Here is a 19,608-nt window from a genome sequence, read left to right on the forward strand (position 1 = left end):
GCTGACGTTTGACTTTTATAGAGGAGGAAATACTGTCTTGAATTACCACTGGGAAGAAGAAGTTCCCTGTCTTCAGTTGCAGAAGAAAGAATTGTAAAGACTATTACTTCCTGGATTGCTTGCCTGGATAAAGACCAAGTCTGTCATATTTGCCCTGGCATAACCTTGGAAGAAGCTAAATCCCAAAGAGGTATAAACCTACAGGGTAAGTACAGGTTAAATTGTTTTTCAAAGTAACTTCACGCTGTCAGCACTGATTCTTCTATTTCCTTCAGAAGTCAACGGATATTTATATCACTGGAGATTGATCTTAAAATTGGTTTCACAAGATAGAAACTCTATAATATGCATAACAGAGTGTTGCTATACAGCCGTGGACCAAGGCATCTTGATTTTATCAGCTATGTTAATCATCACTATTTTTATAGGGAACATTTATATAATTGCTATAGGCATGTGCAAATTGGGCCATTGTCAGGTCTAAAACCAACCACATTTCTGATGGGTAAACTTATTTTAATAATATAAAAAAGGATTATATTTGAAAAGCTATTATATTTAGTAGAAAAGGAAATAATTGCGTCTATTGTTGTGTAGTATGCAATTACTTTCCTATCTAGTATCAAAGATAATTCTTCATCAATTTCAGGTCAGCCCTGTACTACCACATATAAATTGACATTTGAGAGAGTGGTGTGGTGTGTTGTGTTTTTTTGTTTGTTTGTTTGTTTGTTTTAAGGACAAACAAACATCCTTTTTTGGAATACTGTTTTTAACAAGGTAGAATGATTAAATTCCTCATCCATGAGAGAAAGCTGGTATTATTTTTCTTTTATTGCATATATTTTTTAAACTGATCAGACCTGTTAAAAAGACTTGAAATCCAGCACAATGGCAAATACAACAAAATTAATCTTATTATTTTTTGTTTAACAAAGTATAATTTTATAAGTTTTTGCCCTTTTGACTATAGCTGATACACAACTGCCTAGCATGAATAATACTCAGTGGACATCTGTGGCAGCTAAAAAATCTAGGAAGCTGTGAAAGTTATGCCAAGACAGTGAAACTAATGTAGCCTGCTAATTCGTTTTATATAATAATGCAATCACAGTTGACAATTTGACCACACATTTTAATTGAGTACTCATTTTTACTTTGTTTTATATGAATATCCATTCAAGTGTTTAAATGAGAACACTGCGGAGAGCAGCCTTTAAAATCTTTGCTCTGCTATAACTGTATTTTAAAGGGAAATGTTTATCTTGTGTTTTAATTCATAAAAGCATAGAATATTCTGAGTTGGAAGGGAGCCATGAAGATCACAGAGTCCAACTCCTGACTCCACACACTGAGAGGTAAACCATATATCTAAGAGTGTTGTCCAAATGTTTCTTGAACACCAGGAAACACCTGGGATCATGACCACTTCCCTGGAGAGCCTGTTCCAGTACCTGATCACACTCTCAACCTCTCATGCTAAATATTAGTGCCTTGCATGATGTTTTAGCTGTTGACATATTGATATTTGACACTTCAGCCTGCTTCTTAATATATATCTTGTTTTCCTATATATTATAAAGGTGTATGGTCTATATCACTGAGCTGCATATGATCACACAAATTTATAACCTACGTATTTGTATGTCAGATACATAAATGTTGTTTTACAGATCAAACAGCTTCAAGTATAGAGATTTTATTGCCCCGACTTAAGGCATTCCTCTTATGATACAATCATAAAAATCTTTCAAAATCCTGTCACTTAAGTCATGGGAAGACATTCAAAATTAATGTCACGCAGAATCTTTCTCATCAGTTTCAGACTTGTAGCAGCTGGAGCAGGCCATTTTCATTTTGTATGAGCGATTTTCATTCTAAATGAATGGAATGTGGATCAGTGTTTCCCTATTAAGAGATGGTTCTGCCACAGCTCATCTTTTCCATCAATAATAGATACCTGATACCCCTGAGAGATAAGAAATCTTAGCTGTTACTGCCGGTTTTCAGAAGTGTTTCAAAATGAGACTGAAGCAAAGGATCTTCTGTTGGCAGCCTGAGTCATTACTTCACTTCAGTCACTTTGCAGATGCAAACAGGGTATGCCATAAATACACAATCATTTTTAAACTGTACTTTATTAAGTCTTTAAGTTAGATATCAGACATTCATCATCTGTCAGAGGCAGATTTATTGGGGATGGCTAAAGGAACTGTAGGTCCTTCTCTTCCCACAGCCTATACCATTGGCACTATCAGCCTTCATCCTGACGGTGAAAAAATACCTGTACAATAGTGTTTCTCCCATGGCCACATCATTACAGTTAAAGTCTATCCATGACAGTCCCTTGATTTACTCAAAACACTTCTAATTTTTTTTGTTAAAGCCTGATGATACTTCTCCCCGTCTTTTCTTTGCTCTGACAAAGCACAAAGCATGACTGTAGTTTATCAGCTAATTCGTTGGTAGGAATCTTAGAAATATGCCATCTTAGAATTCATTAACATTGTGTGATGCTGCTTTCATAGTGCTGGGGAATATGGAGGTGTCTTTCTGAATGCCCTACGGTTGTTTGTTTTCTAACAACTTTCCAGCCAATACAATCAGCCATATAATTCAGAGTCAGTTTTGCAGACGTTTTGCACAATTAACCCACAGATCAGGGGCAGGTCTGGTGAGGATAACTAGCTTCAAACACAGCCCACTGCTCACTAGGCAGGTCCATGATGACAGGGCAGGGCCAAGGTCAGACTGGGAAGTCCAAGGGTCAGGGTTTGGATCATCAGAGTCTATGGCCAGGCACAGATATGGCTGGAGACGGGCACAGCAACAAAATAGTTCAGGTTAAGCCTGAAGGCCCAGCCCTGAGAGCCCATTTGCCCCATTAACAAGGAGGTGTGGGGTGGAGGTCCCAGGTGAGGTTTGTCAGGACCATTAAGGCCAGTTAGCACGCTCTGGGCTCTGACACAGTTTTCAGTGGAAGAGAAACACGTGTAGAGGCCAGAATGGAAGTGCAGACTCCAGGACACATACATATTCAGTGGTGTTTCTTACAGGAGGACAAGGCCATAGCAGAATTCTAATCAGAATGACCAATTTTCATCCTTTGCATAAGTGAGAAAAACTATGCTGAAATCCACAGAGTTGCATCAGGATTAAACGTAGGCTGTGAAGCAAAATGAGGAAGAGACCCAGCGCCACAAAGAGTCAAAATAGAAATGTGTGACGTGTACCTAGAGTCTTTAAGGCAGCAGCTGTACTTTCTCAGGAAAATGGCCAAGGAATTTATAAGGATGGCTCTCATCTATGCAAAGCAGATGAGAACCTCTTCTGAACAGTAAATAAACTTGCTCCGTCTTATGTTCAAGTCATCATCAATACTGGTCTGTCAGTGACCTCCACTTAAAGGTCTTTTAAATTTTGGCCTAATTATTGTCCACTTTTCCTATTAGTGAAATGCAATAAGTATATATAAATCATTAAAATAATAAAAATAATACGTATGCAGAAAAATATGTCTGTTTTTACAGGGAAGATCTAACAAAAGAGTTCCCTTCTGCCCTTTTTATCAGTCTGTTACCAGTAAGCTTTTTTGCTCTTTCTCTTGCATGCACAAAACTGCTCTTCAGAACATGATCATTTCCGATCTTAAGATAACATTTCACCTACTTTATTTGACATAGCAGTCTAAAAATTCATGAGACATACATTTCTGGCGATGCTGAGTGCTGACATAATTATGCTATGGTTAGCATGCAATCCAGAGAAAAGGTTTGGTAAATACAAAAGGCTGCTGTTGTGCATTTAAACTTCTGAAAAAAAATAAATTATTTTTAACCCATTCACCATTTTTATATACCGATGTGTGTAAAAGGTTAACACTACCTCAGATTAAGGGGATAGAGCATAAATCTCATGGTGGAAAAGCTGATGATAGTCTAAAAGGACATATTCTCCAACTACTTGGCAGATGTCAGGACTAATACATGGACATAAGATGTTATAAAAAGAAACTAAAATCTTCCTCTTCTTCCTGCCTGCTTCTCCAGTTGGAAACCAGGTAGGTTTTTCAGCCAGAAAGTTCTTGTCTGTGGGGGAACGTAAGATTATGAATCTGTTTCGTCAGGAAAAATCTATGAGAAAGCATCTTTGCTAAGAGTTCTGAAAAGGCAGGTAATGGGTCATCATAACCATTCATTTATTGCATTGCACAGTGGCCGGTTTTACTCTTTGCTACCTTTGCATGCAGCAGCAGCGCCGAAGAAGAAGCTGAGGGAATTGCTTGCTCGTTCCTTTTTTTTTTTTTTTTTTTTGTATTTACAGTTAGTTCTGTGTAATTTAGTGGGAAATTTACATGCAGTTCCTGGTAACAATGCATACTTTGCCTTGCACAATTCTTTTACCACAGATCTCAGCCTGGCATTATTGCTACAGAGGCTTCTCTGGCCGGAATTCCTGGCAAGAATTTTCAGGAAGGGTTTGCTTGCAATTAGCTGATAGAAAGATATAATCAATGATTACTTGCAGGATAGAGCACAGTAATCCATTGTCAATTTGTAATGGGAAAAGAAGATGGTCTTTGTGATCTTCTTCTTTAGTCACAAATGTTTAGAAAGTTAAACCAAAGTAGAAGTGGTGGTGGTGTTGCTCTTGACTGTTGTCGTTGTGGTGGTTTTTTTTTGTTTGTTTGTTTTGTTTGTTTGTTTGTTTTGTTTTAGGTTAGCATTAAGCTATGTCTTTTAAGAAACCTGTAGAAAATATAGCTAAAATGTTCTTTAAAAACCATTCTAGATTTCATTTTGTGCATCACAGTTGTGAAAGTCTGGCCCCATCTCTCCTATTTGGCAGTTTGTTGGTGAAGACTCAAGGTATGAAAATCATTTCTTCTGGATGCATCATTTTTAAAAAGTACCTTTTTAAAACCAGATATCACAGGGAGATAAAATAACAAGTGCATTTTGGGGCCTCTCTGTGGCATGGTCTGGGCTCTATCTGAAGCACGTGCCCAGAGTCTGAGTTCCGATACCATTGAACATGGGCAAATTATGTTAAGATGGCTGAATAGTTTCCGCCTCTGTCTGTTCCACTTCTTTCCTGAAAGATTGTATTTCCATGATAAGGGGAAGTAAAGAGCCTAAAAGTGCCTTTAAAATTGCATGGGCTGAAGGTAGAGAAGGCAGCTGAGGTGTATATATTCCCGTGAAATGTGTGTCACTACACTAAAGAGAGGAAGCAACTGAAAACCAAATGAGCTTTGAAGTTCTGCACATCCTTTGTTTCCCCTCTGCTACAGGCCAGATAGATCCTATTTCATTTATTATTAAAACTCCCCCCGAACATCTGGAAATTGATGTCAGGGAAGAACATATTTACCATGGAAAAGTGCTGTAGGATACCAGTGAGGAGAATGCGACTGCAAATGACAGCGGGAGTGTTTTTATTTCATCCAAGTTTGAAATTGGAGAAGAGGCTAGACTGTTGAAAGCAACTCTAGCAATGCAATATCCAGTATCGGGAGAACAAAATCCTTTTGTTTCCTGACATCAGCCTCATCAAACAAACCCAGAGAAAAGTGTTATTGAGCTGGAGGAATTTGTTTACTGGAAAGAATACTGAGGCTCTGCGACGGCATCTTACAAAACCAGGGATGGCACAGAGCAGACCTATTCTGGAGAAGAAAAACAGCAGCGATGCACAGAGGACAGCGACGTCAATGGAAAATTAACTTTCATGAGCTATGAAGTAAACCCTGTCAATAATTTTGATTCCTTTATTTAGCTGACAGCTGTACCTAAAATTGATCTCAATTATACTGACGTAAGATGTTTTAAGGACTGTTTAATTGACATGTGCATTTAATTCTGCGTGAAATGTTCCAGTTAAATATGCTTGTGCCTTCAAAAATGCATGGTGTGGTTGAGTGAATAATGGTGAAAAATATCTATCCAAAACTGATGTTATTTTTCTGTATTGTAGAGCTAATGAAGCTTACTGTTTCTCCGTGCTTTTCTGCAATGAGCTCTGGAAGCTCCTGATCATCTTGCTGTGATATCAAGGACTTTCTTTACTATTTGTGCATTGCTTCCCTACCAAAAGAGCTTCAGTGGATGAATATTCTTGTACTCTGTATCTTGATGTCCATTCTCTGATAGGTGCAATAATGTTAATCATCTAAGCTTCATACTTTGCTTCCTGACTGCAATAATACATTTCCCCAGAGTTTTTTTTTTAAAGAATTTCCTTATTTGTATTAAAGTTTATGTTTGTTTTTTTTTTTTTTGTTTTGTTTTGTTTTTTTCCTGGAGTTTGTGGCCACTTTTGAATACTTACAGATTAACGTAAGTAACAGCAGCCAACTGAATCCTCTGTTTTTTTCTCTGTTCTATTATTAGTAAGGACTTTTTTTTTTTTTTTAATTTAAGTATCCTACAGATTCTATTCCAATATATTATCAAGACTTCTCCACAGCTTCATTAATATTTCTAAGAAATATGTACAAAAAGACATGAGACTAAAAGAAATTGGGGAAAAATAGCTTAAAATTTATTAACTGTGCTTCTGGTTTACATCTTTACCCTTAGCAAAAACAAACTAACCAACAAGATGGAGCTCGTCAGCTGAAAGCAGTGATACATTCTGACTTTTGATAGACCCGTCTCGTCCTGCGGGTGAGCTGTACACAGCAAAAAACCAACAACTTCAACAAAACATATGCAATAAATCTTAGGACCCTTCCCCACACCTGCAGAAAAGAGTCGGGTAAGCAGCTGAATCTTGCAGGATGTCCTGAAGGTCATCATCTCAACCTCAGGCTCTCATGCACAAAAGCAGCGAAAGCAGGTGCTCTGCACACCTCATCTCACACACCCTCAGGTGACATCATGCGTTCTTGGTTTGACATATCTCCTCCGGCATGCCTGCCAGTGTCATGTCCTCTCACGCACTTGGGGAATTTGTTGATCTAGGAGAGAAAAAAAGATTGATTATCTGCAGTCCCTCTGCAGATTCCCATAGGGCTGAGACATGATGGTTTGATAGACTCCAGGGCTCAACACGACCTAAGAAGCGTGTCATTTTATCAGGCTTCTAAGGAAATGACGTTGGAGGTGCTCAATTTTATATCGTCTATAGTTAGATCTGACTTCTGCAAACCCTTTTATTAGTGTCTGAAACTGAACATCCTCTTGAGATTTAAATTGTGAATGTTATTGTCTCTCCTGCCCAGCACTGATTGTCACAAGCCGAAATCTTGGATATCTACCTAAAAAGCACCGACAAGTCATTTGACACTGAACAAATCGTAATCCTTCAAATTTATTTCTGTGCTCATCCTCTTTTCACAACCTATTCTCCTCCCCCACTGCTACAGAGTCCTGTTGCTCTGGTTTATATGTGGCAAAAGCGCAGACTGGCAGATGGGCCTGCTCCATATTTAATGCCTTTAGGGGAGGGGAACCCAGGGAGATGCAGAGCATGTGTGCAGTCCAGCAGCAGTCTCTCAAGTCAAACCCACTTAAGTGAACGAGTTGAATGGCCCAAACAGCTCAAGGAGCTACACTTCTGGTGCAAGAAAACTCGCTTCTCTCTTAGGAAGTTATGAAGCATTCAATAAACAGCAGCAGGAAGAAAAGAAAGACATCTGTCTGCTGCACGGTGCCTTTTTTTTTTTTTTTTTTTTTTTTTTTTTTTTTTTTTTACCAGCTGAGATGATGATGTGTGAGTCTGCAGAGTGAAGCTGCTGCTGTGTGGCTTGCCTGAGCAGAAGCAGAAAAGCTTGGGGAGGAGCCCGTGCCCTGGGGTGCCCGTCGGGAGGTTGGGTTGGTGTCTGGGCTGTCTCCGGGGTGGGCACCGTCAGCCGCAGTCTCAGACAGCGGGCAGGAACCAGGGCTGTGCGGTAAGCAGCTAATGCACCCCGTAACAGCGAGGCAAAACCCAGCAGCCCTCTTCCTCCAAGTGAGACATACAGTTCTCACTCAGAAAATCAGCATTACAACCGCGCGGGCCATTTCCTAGCTGGATGCTACGTGCCCTTCATCTTCGCTGGTGTGCAGCAGCCGCTTGAGACAAGCGCTGCCCTCCCTGATGCGCCGCTCGGTTTGTGCCCTGCCTTCGGCAGAGGAGCCCAGCCGTGCAGGAGGGTTTTCTTTGCCTTCTGTAGTGCCACCTGGCGTCCTTGCTTTGAATGGGGATGAGTTTCAAACCGTTTCTTGCATTTATCTATTTATTTTTCATTTTACAAGGCGCTCCGGAGCTTCCTGCCACATCTTTCGCACGTACGTGAGCATCCTCTCCCTCCGTTACTGCAGGTGCACAACTCAAGGGTTTGGGGGCAAAGCATGTGGTTTGCCTAACCACAGCTCTCCTCCTTTCTGCCCACTGGCTACCTTCAGCTGGAGAGTCCAAATAAACACGCTTTTACGTTCCTACACCAGCCACCCTACAGCAAGGCTAACATGAGCATCACCAATTCCACAGGTTTGTGCTAAGAAGCAGCAACAGGTTTGTGATCCAGCTTACCAGTAAGCTGCCATGGCACAGAAACAGCTTTCAAACATGAGGTTTTAGTGTGCTGTTGTTTACAGCAGGAGAATATTAGATTCAGATCCTGGGGCTCGTTTTACCAAATGTCATGTCTCCATGTTTATGTTCTTCTTGTCCCATTTTTCTCTTGGCTCTGACACTCTTGTGGGCTCACGTCACGGTTGTTCAGCTGCACCATCTCACTAGCTGGCCTGTACAGAAATATAAACGGGAGGGCTCACCAGGACAGCTCTCTACAGCTTGTGCTTATCCTTCAGCCAAACGTCCCCCTGCTTTTATTAAATTCCATTGTAGAAGACCAACCCTATTTTAGATATCAGAAGTCCAGAGCTTGTTGATTATTTGCCCTTTCCATCATTAGCAGCTGAGAGTTGGTGGTTTTAAAAACGTTTGCTTTCTCTGGACAGCTTTGCCCATTTCCAAACAATAATTAATTTCATACCGACCCAACCTTTTAAACAGTCAATGCTGTTGCAACACAGGTGAGATAAACACAGTCGTGGTGTTGTGTTGTCTTTGGTAAAGAATTGCTGGTAGTCCATGTGACACAGAACCTTACCTCGCAGCAGCAAAAGGAAAATGAAAACCCTAAGCCAAGGCTGACTGCGTGGCAGTACTCCAGCCTTGCTTATGCAAGGTAGTCCATAGTTACACAGCCACAGGCTTTCTTGAATAACACCATTTTTTTCCAACAGCTTCAGGTATGTGAAGTCCTCCCACGATGAGAATGACTGCCTTGCTCTTAGCTGAAGATACCTGGGCACCTGGAGTCCTGAGGCATCCATAACTGAGTGCAGGTGCCTCACATTATGTTAGTTCAGGAAAATTTCTGACTTTCACCCAACATTGATGTTTCAAGTGTCAGCTCACACAAGTTGAGTTGTTGAAATCCTTCCTTTTTTCAATCAAGTGGACTGTGATGGTCTTATTCTGTGTAATGCTCTCCATCTTATCTGTTTGATCAGCAGTTCCGTCTGTTTTCTGTTCTGTTTCTGTGCAGCAGAGGAAGCAACTGGGAAATGAAATGAATCTGCATAGTGTCCTGGACCGGACTCTGCTTTGTTTGATTATTTGATCACATATTTGTCTCATGGTGTAAGGTAGAGTGATAATCCATGCTATTCAGGTCTGTAGGAAATTGGAAACAACTGAAGGCAAGTCTCATTTATTCAAATTAACAGCAACTCATGGGAGAAAAGATTTTCCTAAAGAAGATTATTAGAAGACTTTTACACAGAGATTATGTCGCTGTTACTATACTCTCCTTCATAAAGCACTAATGGTAGCTGTAATCATAATCCTGTGAATCCCAATCTTCATGAGAAAAACTAATCATTCCCAGTTATTTGGAATATAGCGTTCACTGTTCTTTCTTATACTGAGGAGAAGAGGATTTTCTGACTTTTAGAATGCTTTTGGCATTAGAAAGACAATAATGATTTCTTTCCTCAAGTTTAAGAAACCTGAACAATCTGTTCATAGCTAACGTCTGTTGCTGGTGTGTGCTCTTGAGATGTGCCGAGTACATAGCCCCATCTTTAAATAGAAAGCAGTCAAAGGATAATTGCAGCATTTAAAAACACTGAAAGCATTATAAGTAGGAAGGAAAGATAGGTCTGTGGTTAAAATATAAGAAAAAAAGAAGATCTGGGTTGTTTTCTGGGCTTGCCAGATATTTCCTTTTTAACCTTGGGCAAAATGCTTCACCTGTGCCTGTCCACATTTCCACATTTGATTCTCTGTGAAATGGTGATTCTAACCCTTGTCTGCCTCCAAGAATGCTGAAATTGTTTGTGCATGGCCGAATGCTCTGAGATAGAAGGTGTTATCAGATTATTGTTATAAATGGAAACACAGGGTATGTCCACATAGGTTCTCCGTTAAAAGCTGATCCAATTACATGGAGGAAACCCACGAAACAGGGTTAAAAAACCTCGTTCTTAGACGCTCCAGTTACTATCTGCATGTATCTGCTCCTGTGTGTTTGTGTCTGTCTTTGGGAGCCCGACTCTCCTAGAATATGCTTTTATCTGTCTCAGATTTTTGGGAGGAAGAAAGTGGTGAGATTTGTTTCTCATCCATGAGTGATTAGTACCTTTAAGAAACCTTTGAACAGTAGAACACAGTGGAAGTTACCTGCAGAACTGCCCTGCCACATGAGGGGAAATGTTCAGCAGTTAGGAACCAAACGTGGTTCTTCTGCTAAACCACACGCTTCAAAATCGGCAAACTTGTAGTTCCAGTGCTGCTCTTTTTATCTGTAGCCCCACTATTGCTGCCTGTTCAGTGGTGGCTGTAACAAGCACCACTTTTATGTTTTATAGCATCAGCTGCTCACCTCAGCATCCAGAGCACGTGATTTAGGCTTCGATTCCCAAAGACACTGACAAGTCTGACACCCACCGATGTTTTAAGCTATGTTTAAGCCAAGGAATGTATTCCTGCATCCCTTTGTAAATCCAGGCCTTAAAACTCACCTTGTTGGACCAATTTATTGCATTTCTTAACTTAAAAGAGTATAGTAGCTTTTTAACCAGGCATAGCAAAGTGATTCAATAGTTTAGTATAGGAAGCAGAGAAAAATACCATATTCACTAATTTAGATACACAGGATATTATTCATCAGGTTACAGTGTGGCAGGAACAATAGGAATTTTTCTTATTCTCTTAAGAAGGCTATGTATGGACCGAAGTTAGTTTATATCTTTCCTTACAAACATCCACAGGTTCTTCCTAGTACTGTGACTGAAGTCAGTGATCTTCAAGGTTTCTTGTGGAAAAAAGCTCAGGCTGGTATGAGATGGGCTTTATCAGATGGATGATCAGCTTCATGAACATGAATGGTTCACTGAAGTGAAGAGCAGTTTTTCTTCCAATGTTTGTAGGAAGATGAACCTCGAGATGTGTTCTGCAGGAGCTATTGTTACCTTGACAATCATTTCTTTCTGGAAATGCATGTATTGTTAAAAAAGTGACTAATCGCTGTAGTCAAAATAAACCTGCTTGAAAGAAAACATTTTTTAATCTATTTTTTGAAATTGTTCACCCTGTACATTTGACACAGCTAGAGATATAGTTAGTTTCATAATTTCCTGACAAGTTCATTAGAAAGAAAAAGAACGAGTATCAGGAAAACTCTCTGAACACTGAGAGGGCAGCAAAAAGATCAATAAACTTTTTTAAAAGCGTTACAGAGCAAAATCTTCAGACTGACCCCTTAAAGAGTACGCTGTCAGAAAACTGCATAAATAAAGCTGGTTCAAATAAAATCAAAAGATGTCATTTGCTTATCAACTTATGAATACTTTCAACATTTTTTAAAAAGTATAGGAAAAATCGGTTCCTTCTTTCCCAACTGGTTGCTGTCTCTTCTCCTCTATGATAGGAGGAAAAACCTAAACCTTGACCTTGAGGCTTTCACACAGACGTGAGAGTTGCTACTGGCATGAGACACATGCACCTGGGGAAAAGAGTAAACAAAGTAAGGTTAATAAAAAACAAAAAGTATCTCTGACCTTATTGCTTTATAGTAAAATTAGCTTCAACAGCAACAACAACAAAGGAGAAAATTGATCCAAAAACTCCAATTACCCTGTCATTCCTGCTTGCAAAGTATTGCAGTGCTTTGTAAAGCTTTGTTATTGACTTATGCTATATTTAATGAGTTATTTTTGCCTCGTGATATTATCACATTTATAGAACTAATCTCATTGCAAATGCATAAGTACATATTTTTTGATTGGTCTGCTAGATAGCATCTTTGGATTCAGCATCTTGTTTTGATAATTTCCCCTCCTCTTTCCTTTAGGGCTGGGAATAGAGCAGTGTCAGTTGGGAAGGACCTTCAACCTTCATCATCGAGTCCTGCTGTCAGACTGCTGCCAGGCAGACCCCGAGTTAAAACGTGCTGTTCAGAGCATTATCCTAATGTCTCTTCAGGACGGACAGGCATTAACCACCTCTCTAGGAAGCCTGTTTGCCCCCATGTTTGACCACCCTCAGGGTAAAGAAGCTTTACCATCCCTTTTACCAGCTTTGTTGCCCTGGCTTCTGGATGCATTCAGGTATCTTAACAACCTTTTAAAATTGTGGAGCCCAGAACTGCACACAGTATTCAAGGTGAGATTACACCTATGCTAAATACCGTGGGAGAAAGATCAAAAGCCTTTGCTCTAAGATATGGAGGCCAGATATGGTCAAAACTCTTATAGAAAAGCTGATGTACACCAAATGAAACATATATTTGGAAATACTAATCCAGCTTTATTACAGAGTTTAATTTTTCAGGCTCCTTTCCAAAATTATTATTCTGTTTTTAAAAATGAACTACTTGTCACATTTTGAAAAATATTTTGACAGCATTTGTGTTTTTTTTTTTTTGACAAAAAAGAAGTGTTCTTGCAAAACATTGTCACTAAGTCACTTTGTGATGGAAGATGACTTAATGAGATTTTTTTCCTAAAGCTCCATATACGTAGCATGGCTGTGATGCTATGGGCAGCACAGGAACTTAGAAAACGTCAAGTAGTTTGAGGTTATTGGAACACCTATTTGCTGGCTCCAGTTATACTATTAATTAGAAAGATATATAATGCCCATGTAATCAATAACATCTAATATTGAGTGAGTTTCAGCGTACGTCTGTGTATCTTCATTTTGGAAAGGAATTCTGTTCATGGCTAACAACATCTCTCCCGTGAGGAGAAGCTGAGAGCTGGGACTGCCCAGCCTGGAGAAGAGGAGGCTCAGGGGGATCTCATCCATGTCTGTAAATGCCCGAGGGGAGGCTGCAGAGAGGACGGAGCCAGGCTCTTGTCAGAGGCCCTGGGCACAAACTGGCCCCCAGGAGGCTCCCTCTGAGCCCCAGGAGCACTTCTGTGCTGTGCGGGTGAGGAGCCCTGGCACAGGCTGCCCAGAGAGGCTGTGGGGTCTCCTCCTCGGAGGCCTTCCAAAGCCGCCTGGAGCTGGGCCTGGGCAGCCTGCGCTGGGTGGCCCTGCTGGGGCAGGGCTGGGCCTGGTGGCCTCCAGAGGGCCCTGACAGCCTCTGCCACCCTGTGGTGCTGTGAAGTACTAGATTGATCTGAACTTTTCAGTGGAGAAGAAAGACAGATGTGCTGAGAAGCAAAACACAGTGTGACAGCTAGTATTATTTGTCAAAAATGTTGTTTTATTATAAATACTCAAAAAAGTTCCAAAATAAAAAATTTAAACGTCCTAAATTTTGCCTTCATATAGCATACATCAAAGCTTCTGACATCCCTGAAGTATTTCAAAACAGGTTTCTTTTTGGATATACCTGTTGATTCTATAGACTTTGTGTAGGTATACAGCATTATGAAACACAGTTCAGGCCCTTCGATCAACGGAACAGCTTAAGTGAAGAGTTTTGAAAACAGAGAAGTGGCTGAGATATTGTTAAAGTTGCAACAAATAGGCTACAACATATTACTTATAATAAGCTTAGGATAATGATTAAACTGTTTGGATCAAATTCTCTCTTCATCTGAGCCCTACTCATGCACAGGGAAAATTTCATCTACCTGAAATCGAGTCACAACAGCTCACCCATAAACTTATGATGTTTCAAAAGTTAGATCTGCAGGCACCTTTAAGAACCTTTTAACACTGCAAGATGCAGCATAGCAGGGCTCTAGGTGTTATAGGGTTGCCTGTGTGGAAAACACGTGCTTAGATACAGAAGCCAACTGGTGCTGGATCCAGCTGCTGGTCCTCCAGGGCTGCCATGCGCTAAGGCACAGGTAGCATCCTCCACTGAATCCAGCTACTCTAATTCTTGACATTGGTTATACGACACTCAAAATTTGTCTGTCTGGCACAGTGAAATGCCGGAGGCGTCGGCATGATGTTCTGCTGATCTTGGTGTGTCCCACCAACAGCTAAAGCTATGTAAGGTATTGCACCCTGCAGACATAACCATAAAGAAGTTAAGAAAACAAGAGCAATTAGCCCTCGGGGTTTTTATAATAAGAAGCATTTTCTTAGCATTGCTGCTTCGATTTAAACAGATGAACACCAAAAAGGGCTGTGATGCCCTCTAGTCTGATCTTGTGTGTAACACACACTCAACAATTACTCAGTAGCTTCTGCGTCAATTCGTATTTGATTGCTAAGTTTGTAACAGAAGGCTGATTTAAAATGCTGAAGATATGGAGAGAGTGTCATGCCCTTAAATGTATTTCTCTACCGATTAGATATCCCTACTGAATTTAAAACACAGATTTTTCTAGCCTTAGTCTGCCAAGCTTCAGCTTCCATCTTCTACTGGATCTCACTGTACATTCTTCTGTTACAAAGCTAAGTAGCTTTATATCAGAACTATCAGAACCATCTCCCTTATAAGCTTCCTTCTTTAAGGTTCTGTGGATGAATAAAATTCCTTGTTTTGTCACTGTCAGACTTTTAAAAGCATGCATTCAACTACACTAACTGATGTATTTTCTGCATTGAAACAATCTGAAAGGTAATTACCTTTACCTTTTTTTTTTTTTTAATTGTACAGTGCTCAGAGGCCAAGCACTGTTGTGAACTGAGCTTACAGCTGTAAAATAAGAACAAGTAGTTGATATTTTTTCTTTCTCACATTTCAAAAATGAAACAAATTAAGACATGATTCTGTATGTCCATAAAAATGCTGGGGAATATCTTAAGCTGATTGAAGTGACCGTAGTTGTACTGGAATTGGTACAGCCATGACAACCTGCATATGCTAGCAGACTGCTTCATCAGAGCTAGCATTTCTAAGGCAGGGTTGCCAGGCTGCTTCTTTCCATGAAGAAGAAAAGCAAGGAGCTCTGTGAGCAGTGGAATTAATGTAGCTCTGTCTTCTGTATTTCCCAGCAGCTTGCACCTTCCTGCTTATTTCTGACAACTTCCCATGTTACTTCTGGAGTTCTCTGTCCCGTACATCTTCAGTTCCTGCATCTTCCAGATCTGTTGAACCAGGCAAGAAGTAGCTGGTACTTCAGCTGGCTCAGAGCTAGCTATAGCGTGCCGTCCGGGATGTGCATACCAATTGGGCAGTTTGCTAGCAGCAAGCAGAATAGGGAGAACCAAGTCCTCCTGTCCTTTCATTTTGAGGAGGCACTAACTTAGACCTTAGTACTCTCAGCTGACTTGTATAACTCAACTGACTTCTATAACATTTTTATTAAGTATATTTACGAGCTCTCTCTACTAATTTTGTTCGAAGTTGCTCAACAGACCCAGCAGTTATGAGGAGGCACTGACACACAGAACAACCATGTAAGCCTCATTCCTTAGGAAAAAGAGGCTAGAAATGAAATAATATATTCCCAGTAATGTAACAGAATTGACTGCTGTTACACTATTTCAGCAGCATAACGTAGGATGTAGTTTTACTGGAGCTGAAAAGCTTGAATTAGTAATCGCACCTTTGCTTGCAGACACACTTGAGTAAGGCCATTTTAACAGCATGTTCCTATCGGAGAATCACAGAATGGTTTGGGTTGGAAGGGACCTTAAAGCCCATCCAATTCCAACCCCCTGCCATGGGCAGGGACACCTCCCACTAGACCAGGCTGCACAAAGCCCCATCCAGCCTGGCCTTGAACACCTCCAGGGATGGGGCATCCACAGCTTCTCTGGGCAACCTGTGCCAGTGCCTCACCACCATCTGAGGGAAGAATTTCCTACTAACTTCTAATCTAAATCTCCCCCCTCTTTTAGTTTAAAGCCATTACTCCTTGTTCTATCCCTTCACCCCCTGACAAAGAGTCCCTCCCCAGCTTTCCTGTAGGCTCCCGTTAAGTACTGGAAGGCCACTGTAAGGTCTCCCCGGAGTCTTCTCTTCTTCAGGCTGAACAAGCCCAACTCCTTCAGCCTCTCTTCATAGGAGAGGTGCTCCAGCCCTCTGATCTTCCTCGTGGCCCTCCTCTGGACTTGCTCAAATACATCCATGTCCTTCTTGTGCTGGGGGAGCCAGAACACACACTCCAGGTGTGGTCTCACAAGAGCAGAATATAGGGGGGAGAATCACCTCCCTCGACCTGTTGGCTACACTTCTTTTGATGCAGCCCAGGATATGGTTAGCTTTCTGGGCTACAAGTGCATGTTGTTGGCGCATGTAGAGATTTTCATCCACCAGCACTCCCAAGTCTTTCTTTGAAGGGCTGCTCTCAATCGATGCTCCATCCCTGGAGGTGTTCAAGTCCAGGCTGGATGGGGCCTTGGCCAATCTGATCTAGTGGGCGACATGCCTGCCTATGGCAGGGGGTTTGGAACTAGATGATCTTTACGTCCCTTCTAACCCAAGCCATTCTATGATTCTATAACTCATCGCCTAGCCTGTATTCATGTTTGAGATTTCTCCAACCCAGGTGCAGGAACTTGCACTTGGTCTTGTTGAGTGGCATGAGGTTCATGTGAGTCCACCTCTCAAGCCTGTCCAGGTCCCTCTGGATGGCATCCCTTCCCTCCAGTGTGTCAGCTGCACCACTCAGCTTGGTGTCATCAGCAAGCTTGCTGAGGGTGCACTCTATCCCACTGTCCTTGTCATTAATAAAGGTATTGAACAGTACTGGTCCCAGCACACCCCTGAGGGACACCACTTTTCACTGGTCTCCGCCTGGATTTTGAGTTGTTGACATTAAGTCCCTGGCTGCAGCCATCCAGCCTATTCCTTATCCACCCTTCAAATCCACACCTCTACAATTTAGAGACAATCTTGCACCTCTATAATGTCTTCAGATTTTAGAAATATGACACAACTAGCACTGCTAAGATGGCCAGAAAGGATTTGTAATATCCATCCACAAGAAATAACAGGGTATTTACCAGTAACTGCATTCCCTTAGAACTTATTCTGTAGAGCAACACCACTTCCTGACATTGTCAGTTGTTTTTTTTTTTTTTTTTTTTTTTTTTGATGGGAACAGTAGATGTCTTAGATGTCTTCGCTGCTTGGTGGAGCAACCCCTTCCATGACACCATGTCCACCTGAGGTAACCCTGGTGGTGGCACTGGGCTGCCCATGCTTGGCAAGCCATGGAGAGCCAAACGGAGGGTCTTTTGGTGTTTGGCACCAAAAAAATAATAATAAATAAATAAAGATTTGAAGCCTTCCTTTCACCTAGTGGAGGTGCAGCCCCCTTTATTGCCACGGGATGACGTTCTGCTAACTTCACCGAGTTACACCTTGCTTCCCAAGAGCCTAAACCCAGCTTCAGGAGGACTTGAAGAGCCATCCCGTGAGCACGGAGGCTGCCACTCTCCTACAACCCTACTCGGCTGTCCCCTACGGCCCCACAACACCGCTCCCACCCCCAAAACCCGGCGAAGGGCGCGCCCAGCGCCCGCCATTTCCCTGCCGGGGGGCCCGGGGCCGGGCGGGCGGCCGGGTCCCGGCGGCGGGGCGGAGCCGGGGCTCGGGGGGCGGTGGCGGCTCCGTGCTGGGCGCGGCGGGGCCGCCCCTCGCAGCGGCGCTGTGGGTGCGGGCCGGCGGCCGCTGCGGCTTTCGGCGGGCTACGTTAAAATGGCGCCGTAGGCGAGCGGCCCAGCGCGCTGCCGGCTGCTTGCGCGGGGCGGCGGGGGCCGCCTCTTCGCCTCCCTGCCGTCTTCCTCCTCTTCCTCCTCCTCTTCCTCCCCGGCAGCGATGGCGACTCCGGACCAAAAATCCCCCAACGTTTTGCTGCAGAACCTGTGCTGCCGCATCCTGGGCAAAAGCGAAGGTAACGGCTGCCCGCCGCCCCCATCCCGGGGGGGCTCCGGTGCCGCTCCGGTGTCGATCCGGTGCCGATCCGGTGCCGCGGTGGCCCCGCGGGAGAAGCGGGGCCCCGGCCCCTTTCTGAGTTGCTCTGTTTGTGGGCAGTGCTCGGCGGGGAAATTCATGACCTAGCTTTCGTGGTATCCGTTTTTTGAGCGGGAGAGGGCTTTCTGCCATGTTATTAGTAGCTCTGAAGTGCCTTACGCGTGCTCTTTTCCTTCTGAAAAGTCACTCCAGGTTGCCTTTGGGTATTTGCATGATAGTAGCTGATACCTTTGAGTGTTGACCTGTTGTACAAAATTTGGTTCAAACTGGCTAAAGCATGGCCTATAAATGAGCTATCTTTAAAATGTAGAAAATAAGTGGTGAGGTGTAAATTATTCCCCCCCCCCCCATGCTTTTAGAGATCCGAGTCTAGTTTCCCTTTCCATTTTTTAAAAAAAAAAATCACCTGCAAAGCCATGAACATCCTATTTCCAGAACTGTCAGTCTGTAGGAATTCAGTGTCAGGAATCCCTGGTGTGAGGTTTTTCTCAGGATGCGGCGCCTACTCTTCCCCTACCTCCCCCAAATCACTTTTAGCTTGTAAGCTGTGTAACACCTCATGTGCTTTTATGTAATCATATTTATTTTGGTAACTGGTCTAATTGTATATTAAAGGATATTTCACATCAGCCTACAGTTCCAAGCTGCTATTATAGCTTGGCTTTTAAAGCTGTTTCTCACTTTTAAAATCCCCTAGAAAACATGTCCTAATACAGTTGATGTGTGCTTATATGTAAGAGCGCTTCAAACTTTTTCACTACCGTAAATCTCAAATTTATTGTGCTATTTCTGCTTTAAAAAATAAATAAATTGTCTTTATGGCAGTACTGGAACCCTCTTTTAGGCCATTATTTCTATATTGCTGATGCTGAATCCGATTTTCTTAAATTCGAGGGTGAATTTCAACTTAATCCAAGCTTGTTTCTTGGTATTGGGTATATTACTTAGGTTTATTATGCTTAGAAAACTCCATGTTTATCAGTTATGGTACAAGTAGTGAGGAGAGGTGCGCCACTTCTACTGACTTTATGTGTAGCCTTCTTTTTCAAGCCTTAGTTTCTGTACATCTCCCTGTCTCCTGACTGGAGGGTGCCGGCAGGGCGTGTGAAAACATGGAGGAGAACTGATATTTTAAAAAATAAGTGCTGAACCTATTCCTGTATGGTGAGATTCCACTCATGTAACTAAGATGTCTCATGTGCTTGTGACAGAGGAGAAATTTTGCCCCAAATCGTGGTAAGCTGCTGTGTGCAGCCAGTAGTCCACTGTCTGCTCACTTA

General features: G+C 42.2%; 1 protein-coding gene across 2 annotated transcripts in view; it reads left to right on the forward strand.

Moving 5' to 3' along the window:
* The first annotated feature begins 17,972 nt into the window (after window positions 1-17,972).
* Window positions 17,973-19,608, forward strand: part of TUBGCP3 (tubulin gamma complex component 3) — a 55,088-nt gene continuing 53,452 nt past the window's right edge. For both annotated transcript variants that reach the window (XM_048077947.2, XM_066990522.1), the window contains exon 1: window positions 17,973-18,248. In XM_048077947.2, the coding sequence (XP_047933904.2) occupies window positions 18,173-18,248 (76 nt within the window). In that variant the 5' untranslated portion in view covers window positions 17,973-18,172. The remainder of the gene's footprint in view (window positions 18,249-19,608) is intronic.

Source organism: Anser cygnoides, chromosome 1 (genome assembly GCF_040182565.1).
Source record: "Anser cygnoides isolate HZ-2024a breed goose chromosome 1, Taihu_goose_T2T_genome, whole genome shotgun sequence".
In the NCBI taxonomy this organism is placed as follows: Eukaryota; Metazoa; Chordata; class Aves; order Anseriformes; family Anatidae; genus Anser; species Anser cygnoides.